This window comes from Patagioenas fasciata, chromosome 7, assembly GCF_037038585.1.
Source record: "Patagioenas fasciata isolate bPatFas1 chromosome 7, bPatFas1.hap1, whole genome shotgun sequence".
Classification (NCBI taxonomy): domain Eukaryota; kingdom Metazoa; phylum Chordata; class Aves; order Columbiformes; family Columbidae; genus Patagioenas; species Patagioenas fasciata.
Window position 1 is genome coordinate 18,628,600 of NC_092526.1, and position 10,401 is coordinate 18,639,000.

The window sequence follows — 10,401 nt, forward strand, 5'->3', positions numbered from 1 at the left end:
TATAGTGTAATGATAGTTTATCTTGATGTACAGGTATCTGCTCTTAGATAAGATGAAAGTATGTTAGTGAAAACTTCTTACTATCACATGCTTACCATCTATAAAAACTTTATATTATGTGGTTTTATGGCCCTTTATAGCATAAGCTTCCTTTGCAAATGTTAACTTCAGAATTTTTGTGTAGGAAAGACTCAAAATACATATTTTCCTGCCTCCTGTGTAAGGATGGCTGGGGGGTGTATTAAGATTAGTGAAGTTGAAAGCTGGCAGTGGAGCTTGATGTTCCACTCACTGTTCTCCACAGCAGAGATTGAGTTTAAATCCAAAATGTATCTATTTTCCATTGTCCTATTAGTATCTTTTATAACCAGGAAAGGTGTTTGCCCATTGTAAAGTGGATTTATGACATGTACACTTAATTCATAACTGAAATGAGTGTAATAACAGCATTTCTTATGAACTAGTAGCAGTTCCCCTTAGATAACCAGTTTGCCGTCACCACTGACCTAACCTGGGTAACACATAGAAGAAAACTAATCTTTCCCACAAGTCACAAATTTTTTAATTGTCTCTAACTGTTCATTAGAAATGGCTGCCAGGAGTGCTCTCCTTAATTCAGATGTTGTTTTATATCTTCTTGCTGTCACTACGTTTTTTCCACAGAAAGGATGTGGATACCATCTCGACCTACTCATGGTGGCAGTCATGCTTGGAGTTTGCTCTATTATGGGATTGCCGTGGTTTGTTGCAGCCACTGTCCTCTCTATTTCCCATGTGAATAGCTTAAAACTGGAATCAGAGTGCTCTGCTCCCGGGGAGCAGCCAAAATTTCTTGGAATCCGTGAGCAAAGAGTCACAGGGCTCATGATTTTTGTCCTTATGGGCTCATCTGTCTTCTTGACAAGCATCCTGAAGGTAATTTGGGGAAGTAAGGAAAAGCTAAAGAATACTGCACTGAACTGAACATTTCACTGTTGTGTTCCAGGCACATTATTAACTAGCATAATGTTACACACTGATGATCTAAGGTGGAATTCTAATTTTGCATAATAAAAAGGCTAGGGACATCTAACATTTTTAAAACAAAAACCTTTAATGAAAATCTGGCCTGACTGAAGTCAGAGGGATTTCTACCATTGAACTGTAGTATAAGAAGATTTACCCTTTGTCTCTGCTTCGGGCCTGTGGCAAATTATCATGAGACAGACTTGCTAAATTATACCAATAAGTGCATTTATTTAGAAACTTTAAAAACATTTTGTGATTTCTGGTTAATTTAAAAATATTTTCACAGTTGCAAGAGAAGTTATATGGTTCATTTATTGGAAATGAACATGAAAATTCTCTCATGCTGCCTGCATACTCAGCTCAGCTCACAGGTGTCCTGAAACTGGTGTCTAGTTATATGCGTATATATCATCAACATACAGAATACTTACTGTCTTTAAGAATTATCGGGCCTCTGTGAAATGAGTGAGACTTTTGCCATTGACTTCAGTAAGACCAGAATTTAGATTTGCGTGTTGTCACAGCCCTTAGAACTTGTACTTTCCACTGATATTTTATTAAGTATATCATAAAGCCTTCACTTTGAATACAGAGAGAACATGAGTTTTGTGTATTTAGTATTTAAAACGGACACTTAGCTACGGAAATATCCCTTCACCTACACAGTCTATACTGAAAGTCTGAATATTTAAAATATTAAAAATCATCCCACAAGAGTCATTCACCCATTTTTAAATGTTCACAGCACAGAACATTTATTTTTTTTTTCTTGAACATTTTTCTGAGGATTATAGCTTTACTATCCAGATACTCTCCTGAACAGTATTTTAAGTAAATAATTTAAGTATCTATCACTTTCATTTTTTGTGTAGTTCTGTTAATTTTATTAATAATGAATAAAGTATATTGTAATGACTGGCTGTGAGAGGAAAATAAAACTGTAGAGACAGATTCTTCTTTTCCTTTATACTCTGAGAAACATTATTAATTTGTAATTGAGTGACTCTGATTTACAACTTGTCTGATTAATGCAGGCATATGGCGCTTTGAATTTCAACTGTTTCAAATGTCTTTCTAGGAGCATTTAAAGTTGTTAAATGGTATTTAATATGCTCTTCCTCTTCTCTGCTTGTTTGTCTAGTTTATTCCTATGCCAGTACTTTATGGAGTATTTCTTTACATGGGTGCCTCATCTCTAAAGGGAATTCAGGTAAAATGGATTTATGAAGAGTGTGTTACTGATGATGTTTTCTATAAAATGTGTAGCTATTCTTATTGTATTATTTTATTATCATTTGTGTACAATCTTAAAGGAGTGTTGTGAACCTTAAATTCTTGAAAGTGACTCAATTAAAAAGGAAAATGGATTCTTTCTACATAGAGTATTCCCTCTAAGTAATGTGCCCCAATTCTTTTATTTTTTTAGGTGCAGGTTTTTCTGTTCACCCTTGTTATCAAGGGAATCCTGTCTGAGCCTAAAAACTGAGTAACAACTATCAGGATTTCTTCCTCTCCCCTGCCTCTCATTTACCTGCTTACCTGCTGTCTTTTCAGCTTCTGCGTTAATACCTTCCTAGTGGTACGCTTCATGTTGAACTTTATCTGTATGAGGATTTTGGCAAAGTTACCCTAAAACTAACACAGGTGACATTTTGAAGATATTTCCTGTGCAAATAAATTTCCCAGGCCCGGAACTGTTGCAAGTCATATGCTACTTAATTCTTGGCCTCGGAATGAAGGGCAAGTCTAGTGGACGGGCAGCATTACTCCTGGATGACTGCAGCATTCAGTGCGATGGTGTCAAATCTTTTAACCCATCTGACACAAACACTCGAATTCTCAAGTGTGCCTTTGTTATTGAGAGTTGAGGTACTGATACACATTTCGAGACAACTGAGAGAGAACAGTCACATATGAAAACATGAATTATACTGTGCAAAAGTTTGTCAAATACATAACTGTTTCTTTCATTATATTTAAATTTTTGATTATGAGTTAAAAGTTTCTTGCTTTTTTACCTACTATTTATGGGCAAAGCTGGCTCTTATTTTTGAGTGGTGTTTTCTATTCAGAGTATTTTCTTTTATACCTTTGCCTAGCTCTTATCATTTGGGTTGGTATTCTAAAAAGTGTAGTTTGGCTTTTACTGAGGTTTAGATAATTTCAACTTCATATGGTTCAGCTCTTTCCCAGAACAAGGGTATGAGAAAGTACACTATTGAGAAGCGGTTTTTAAGGCATGCTAAAATCTGGCTATCTTTACTTGGAAAAGTGGTGGCATCACCCTACTTTACTCCCTCCCCCAAGCTGGGACAAGGAATTGAGATTTGATAAGATGGCTTTTGTGGGAGGATGTGCTTTTTGCTCTTTCTGTGAAAAAGAAAAATGCTCAAATCTGGCCAAATTATAAGCCTTTAAAAAATGCAGTTTGCACATGCTCAATGAAAATTCCTGAAACTTGAAATTCCTTAAGACTGTGTGAATATAGGATGGCTCATCCATGCAGGGAGAAAGCGTGCATTACCATCATCACTTCGCTGTAGCAGCAGACACAAGTCTCGAGGCAGTTTGGGGCCTAATAGGTCTGAGAAACAAGAACCTCTCATGCGCATTCCTAATGTCGTGGCAGTTGGCTTTTGGCTTTTTTTTTTTTCTTTTCCTCTTTGCTGTTGTTCCTGGTCTTGTAAAGAGAGTGCAACAGGAAAAATAAAGCAGCCTGGGATGAAGTGTCTGGTGCAGTAAACTGAGGGAAGAAAAAAAAAAAAGGGGAGTTTCATCCACATGAGAGAAAAGACTGAGGGAGATCCCTCCATGATCAGATTTTTGTGTGCTAAAGGAAGCAGAGCTCAGTTGTTGAAAAACAACTTCCAATCAGTTTGATTTGCAATTGATTCACATCTACTTTGTAGTATGGCTTTGCCTAACTTCAAGAGTTCTTGACTTGAAATCTTGGCAGTACTATTTTAAAAGAACTATTTTAATTGTGTAGAACACATTATGCAGTTATGAGCAGGATGGTTCCTGGAGTGTGACCATGCAGATTGTCTTTCAGCAGAATCCAATATCTCAGCACATCTGCAATAGAAATACCTAGGTAGACAAATCTGTATGAAAATTGAAATGAACTTAAGAAGTATGACTAATGAAATAATTAAACTTTACTTAAATAATACAATTCTCATTCTTACTCTGGTGACTCAAGTGGAGAGAAGATGAGTCCTTTACCACCATTGGACTGGTGTAGATTGTAAACCGAGGTAGTCCTTTTTCATGCCCCTGAACTTCCACACAGTTTTTGCCTTTAGAGTAACAAGCCAGATTCTTAGGCAGCATGTAAATGTCCACATTAATGATCCTACAGCTCATTTTGATTCAAACTTTTAAAAATTTCTTTCAGCTTTTTGACAGGATAAAGTTATTCTGGATGCCTGCAAAGCATCAGCCAGATTTTATTTATCTGAGGCATGTTCCTCTTAGAAAGGTCCATCTCTTCACTATAATTCAGCTGAGTTGTCTTGTGCTTCTGTGGATTATAAAGGTCTCAAGAGCTGCCATTGTCTTTCCTATGATGGTATGAAATATTTTTTATTTCTTCTAAAAATCCCTTGTCTTGTCACTTGTCGATAGTTGTTATTGAAGAAAAATAATAATTTGGGGGCTGGTAATTACAATATTGCTTTGATTCAGTATTCAAGGACAATTCATACTGTATTAAGTAAGAAAAACTTCTGCACATAACCTCTAGTTTGAGTCTAGGTTGCGCTCTATTTATATGTGTGGATAGCCCAGCTCTGTATTCTTCTATGCAAAATTATTCACTTGAAATTTTTTTAAATTTATTGCATGCTTTTTTTTTTAAGGAGTGGTGCTTAATGATATTACAGAAAGAACATTCACTCATTAAGAGAGATTATTGATTGTGCTGAGGAGCTTTACTGTGTCTTGCTGGGAATAAAAGAAAAATCTATTCTGCTGCTTAAGTGAGCTCGCTCTGATTATCTCACTAGTTGAAAATAAAAGATATCTACTGACCACAGTGATTGTTATATGCTTCATGCCATACTTCTTCTGAACAAAGTAAGACCAGCTGTTGGCGTATCCAAATTAAATAATAGAATTCTAGATGTAAACTGTGGTCACCTTTGAAAGTTTCCCCCTACAAGTGTGTTTGTCAGTTTTATTTGCTTAATTTCCTAATTCTTTAAATTAATACCTTTACAGGTCCTAGCCTTGGTATTTGTCCGAAAACTCATGGATTTCTTTTTTACTAAACGGGAGCTCAGTTGGTTAGATGATTTGATGCCTGAGAGCAAGAAAAAGAAACTGGAGGATGCTGAGAAAGAGGTGGGTTGTGATTTCAGGTTTTTTTTGGTGTGTAGTCATAACCCTGCGCAGTGTCCCTCTAACTTTCTGGGCCAGCAGTTTCCTCCTGCTACTGCAGAAACAATGTACTTCCACTTGCTAATTGAAAAGGTCGGTGATGCTGCTTTCCCCTCTTAATCAGCCCCACTGACTTTTCCTCACAGCCATAGGCACTACCACCCAGTTCACTGTTTCAGATCTGGACTCCTTGTCTCCTTTCAAAGAACATGCATTTCAGATCATTTCTTACAAATACAGGACAGATTCTTACACATTTCCTCTTAGAACGTTCCTATATTTTGACAGCAAAATGCTGATCTTTCTCATGTAGCTTTCTAACCAGTTTTGCATCTATTTTATAGAATTTCATCCAGCTGCTTCTTCAAGAATGACTTGTTTGAATATCATACAAAACTGTGGGAGTAGGAAGTCAATTTATGTGCAGGGGATGGAAGTCTTTGTCCTTTGTCCCTGGTATCAGCCACATGATCAATGTCAATTGTTAGGGGACATCAATACTGGGCCCAAATAAATGAGAAACAAGTCTCGATGAGAAACACTACCTGCAGGAGCAGTAGGTAGAATAGATTACTGCTGGATTATTTTAAGTGGTAGTCTCCAGCACATTTTAATAGCATGGTGTGAGGCTCTGGTGGCAGTGGCAGGTGAAGGTGCAGATGATGCCACATGGCTTTGGCAGGCTGTGGTCACTTCTAGGCAGGAATGCACATATGGCCTTTAAGGTGCCCTGAAGACCTCTGCAAAGCCCAGAACCTGTGAGACATAGCCTTTTGGTGGTACAAGGGTACTGCAAAAACTAGACAATGTGCATGGGTAAATCAGGAATTTATCCTTAGGGATGCCCTGACATGTGATCTGAGACCAGTGAAATGGTGTGTGTTTAAGGATTCCCATTGGTAAGTCTATTTGTAGAAATAGGACGAGCTAATAATTTGAACATGTAACTATGAAAACTAGATTTCCCTGCCTTTAGGATTCTTGTGTGACCTTTGACAACCCACTGCTTCAGGTGAAACCTGGAGAACTCTAACTTTGCTTTCTTTGGCACATTCAACATACTTTCATAGGATATCTTTGTGGGGAGAAGTTTTACCTAAGTAATAAACATTATCATGATTATTTACTATTTAGTATGTGCCTGTAAAGCTACCAGTCTGAAATTAAAATATGTGAGTCATTGTTTTCCCCCTTGAATCAAAGCAGACCAGAGAGTTGTTTCATCACAATATCTGTTTTCATCTGAATTGAGAGTAACGAAAAGTAACCAAGGTAGCTCCCTCTCTTCTCGTGGGTCTGCTTATTGGAAACAAGTCCTTGTTATCCTTATGTTTTGGTTATATGTCGCTTTCCTTCCCATGCTTGATAGGATGGCATTAGAAAAACAAAACTGGGAACATCTACTGGTGTTACTTTATTTCATTCACCATCTATTTTGAGAGGTTATTTTTGCATATTTTGGCATTTCTAAATATTTGGAGCTATTATTAAAACTGTTCAACTGTCAAAAACTTAGGAAGCTGTGAAGCCTGGAAATGACAAAATTAACTAGTAATAAAACTTCTGACATGTAGCCTAAGGAATTAATTGGAGAGTTGCTATCACACGGCTTTTAAAAATAGAATTATTCTACCCACAAGAATATTCAGAAATATAGTTGACAAGATCTGAAACTTATTTGATTGGATCCTAATTTCATCACTTAAGTTGTTTTTTGTATTTTTAGGTCATGTTTTTCCAAGGCTTTGTACATTTATAGTGGATATTATATATGCCTTTCTCTCACAGACCCCCTTTGGAAGCCACTTTGATGTTAATCAATTAAGTCTTTCTGAGACAGGAATGAACAAAGTGACTTCTTTGGAGAAAAAAAAATGTTGTGACTTTTAAAATGATTGTAACAGTAAAACATAGAAGAAACAAATTTCTGTGCAGAGAGGGCTTAAATTCTACTACTTTGGAAAATGGTACTGGCTCTTCCAGCTAATACCAGCTCACCAACGTGTGTGATGCATGTGGGGTTTTGGGTGATCTGCCAAAGAATGGTAAGCTGCTCTTTTTGAGAGAGCCAGCTCACACTTCCTAACAGGCACCAGGGTAAACTGTTACAAAGGGAAGAAACATGTGGAGGTCTGTGGGTGTCTGTTACGCTCATACACACACAGTGCAGCAGTTTGGGGTGGGATTTGATGGTTAGATTCATGTGAAGGCACCTCAACCTCCTGGCTGCTGACTTCCTGACCTAACAGGGGTGGGAGACTTGAGAATCCTCCCGTGGAGCCTTGAGCTGATGACTGAGAGAAACAGACTTGTTTTGCTTTGTTCTTGCAGGCAGGACATGGTGCTAGAGGGGTGTTGTTTTGTTCTTCCCTCCCCGTAAGACAGATCTTCTAAATTAGTAAATAACTGACAAAAAGATTTTTGGGACACATGTATCCTAGTTCTCTTCACTTCCTGTTACTCACAGAAGTTTTTTCCCTTTTAAAGTGAAAACTAATTTTGGTGTCTTGTTTCACTACTTTTCACTGCAGTAAAACTCTATCAGTGTTACAACTGTGAGTGAAAATTTAAATTCTGGCTTCCTTAATTTTTGAATGTTAACATTGCAATGTATATATCTTGTTATGCATGATATTTAAAATTCACTGTACAGTTGCTCACTCATTGTTACTAATTTTTCTCTTTCTTTATTGTTAAAAAGTGTCTCCTCAATTTGACATTGAAGAATAAAATTAAGTGAAGATACATATTTTAAAATAGAGGGTTTGGAACGTCAAATATTTAAATTAAGAGCTGAAAAGTGTCTAAGAACTTCAAATAAATACTTAATATTTAAGAAAAGGGGGAAAAGGATTAAAGTATATACATTTCACTTTTCACAACACATCCTGTCTCACATCTAAATTCCTTCCTTCTAGGAAGAACAAAGTATGTTAGCAATGGAAGAGGAAGGGACTGTTCAGTTACCACTAGAAGGACATTACAGGTAAAATATACCTTTCCTCTTTTAGGTGAGTTGCAATTAAATAAAATAAACATGCCACAATATTTATCCTTAATGTGTACTGAATGCTGGGAGGATGTTTGTCTGGTAGTAGAGTACAGACAGGTGAACTGAACCACATACTGCAGCATTTAACAAGCTCAGCCATCTTCTCGTCTTTCCAAGTGATCCCACAGTCCCCAGGAAAACGACACAGTAGCTCAAGTTTTCCTTGGGCAGGATGGCAGGATCAGGTCATTCATAATGAACCTTGGCTTCTGACATGCACAGTGTGAAAAGGAAGATGTAGAGCAGGTTAAACCCTTTACCCTAATGCTAGCAAGGAGCTAGGAAAAGTTTTGAACACACCCCAGAAAAACGAGATTCTTACAGTATTACATTTTAAAACATTCTAATTGATGTCCTATCTATGTGAGGTAATAAGTGAATCAAGAGCTGTGCAGGGTAGGTAAAGCATAATGAAGGGTTGACACAACTTAAAAAGCATGAAAACCTGTGTTGTAGATAGTAATACACGTGGCCAGCCCATAAGGACTCATTCACAGTTTTCAGGAAGTTTATTCTTAATAAAGATTTGAAATATCTACTGACAGTAGCCTCTGCATTAACGCTGAGTTCTAGGAACACATCTCAGTGGCCTCCTCTTATATTTCAGCACAGAGTTACCCTACTGTCTCCTACAGCAAATACCTGTGTCTGAAAAATCCCAGGCTGTTTTTTACTTTCAATTCATCATGCTTCTAAGAGTCTGTTTATTTTTTTTTTTCCTTCTTTTCTTATTTTGTCCATCCTTTTTTGTTCTATTTTGTATTAGCAATACTTAATTTATCTTGAGGTGTGTTCTGTATTGATCTGTGGCATGTTTACTTGGGTAGAGTTGCCTGGATAATAACTGACTTTCTGTACTGTAAGGGTCACAGTCCTACAGCTAAAAAGAAGAGTCAAGACATTGATTGATAAAGTGGTTCCCCAAAACACTGTGAAAACAAGTTTACTGAGGGCTTACTGGATGTCAAGACAGACGTAAACCATGAAGTCAGGAATAATGTGCAGGCAGGCCCTTAAAACATTTGGAGCAGTGTGGGTATAATGGGCATAATGGCTACAAAGTGCTGCTTGAACTTACTGATTAGCTTGTTTAATTGGGCCATTTTTATTAAATCTCTTGAATATTTGACTTTGTCAAGGTTTTTGATTGCTTTTAAAACAGTTGGAAAAGCAGGTGGAGTTTCAGAGCATAAGTATTTGGAGAACTCTTAGGAGCTCTTAGGATTATTGTTTAATCCAACTATGCCACTGGCATGCTGTGATATCTTGGGCAATATTTAATTTCACAGTTCCTTATTTTTCTCTCTGTGTTAGTTGGAAATGACAATATATTTTATTGATGTTACTGTGATTAATGCTGTTGGAGAAGGAAAATACCAGAAAAGTGCTAAGATGTTTTAAGAGAACATGTAAATCACTGTTCAAGATTTTTGAAGTTTAACATAATTTCTTAACTTAGATTGCACTTATTGTCATTGCTGTCAGTTTTCAAGGACATGTGTAGTGTTAATAAGTAACAAAGATTGATTGCTCATTGTTTTATTGTGTATTTACTTTGCTCTTCCGTAGAGATGACCCATCTGTGATAAACATTTCTGATGAAATGGCAAAAACTGCTGTGTGGAAGACATTATTGATATCTTCAGAGAATGCAAAAGATAAGGAGTCAAGCTTTCCTTCTAAAAGGTTTTGATTTTTTTTTTTAATTGCATTGTACTTTATATATTGGTGTCAACCAATATTAGAATATTTTACTAGGTATTAGAAAGATTTCTAGCACCTTGCAGTTTTATTTCTTGAGGTTTCCTTTTATTAATGTCCAGTCATAATATTCTGAGCTCTAAACAAAAATTCACTATGTATGTTTATTTAAAAAAACCAAACAATCACAAATATTTGCATGCTACTTAGTTATGCTACAGTGGAAAATGAAGTTGAGCATGCCTGATGCTTGTGTAATG

The 10,401-nt window shown here is 36.7% G+C and overlaps 2 protein-coding genes across 13 annotated transcripts in view; one reads left to right on the forward strand and one right to left on the reverse strand.

The window, feature by feature from the left end:
• The window catches only part of SLC4A10 (solute carrier family 4 member 10), a 170,205-nt gene that overhangs the window by 153,083 nt on the left and 6,721 nt on the right, over nt 1-10,401 (forward strand). For 11 of the 12 annotated variants that reach the window (XR_011739980.1, XM_071810968.1, XM_071810970.1 and 8 more), the window contains 6 exons: nt 664-915; nt 2,150-2,218; nt 4,406-4,579; nt 5,230-5,352; nt 8,307-8,374; nt 10,010-10,126. Coding sequence is in view for 11 of the 12 variants with exons in the window: in XM_071810968.1 (XP_071667069.1) it covers nt 664-915; nt 2,150-2,218; nt 4,406-4,579; nt 5,230-5,352; nt 8,307-8,374; nt 10,010-10,126 (803 nt within the window). In the remaining variant the exon portion in view is untranslated. Of the gene's footprint in view, nt 1-663; nt 916-2,149; nt 2,219-4,405; nt 4,580-5,229; nt 5,353-8,306; nt 8,400-10,009; nt 10,127-10,401 lie in introns of those variants that run through there. The other variant, XM_071810972.1, reaches the window with a different exon arrangement.
• Nucleotides 1,217-10,401, reverse strand: part of LOC136103080 (dipeptidyl peptidase 4) — a 57,994-nt gene continuing 48,809 nt past the window's right edge. The window contains exon 28 of the transcript XR_011739981.1: nt 1,217-3,751. The gene's annotated coding sequence lies outside the window, so the exon portion shown is untranslated. The remainder of the gene's footprint in view (nt 3,752-10,401) is intronic.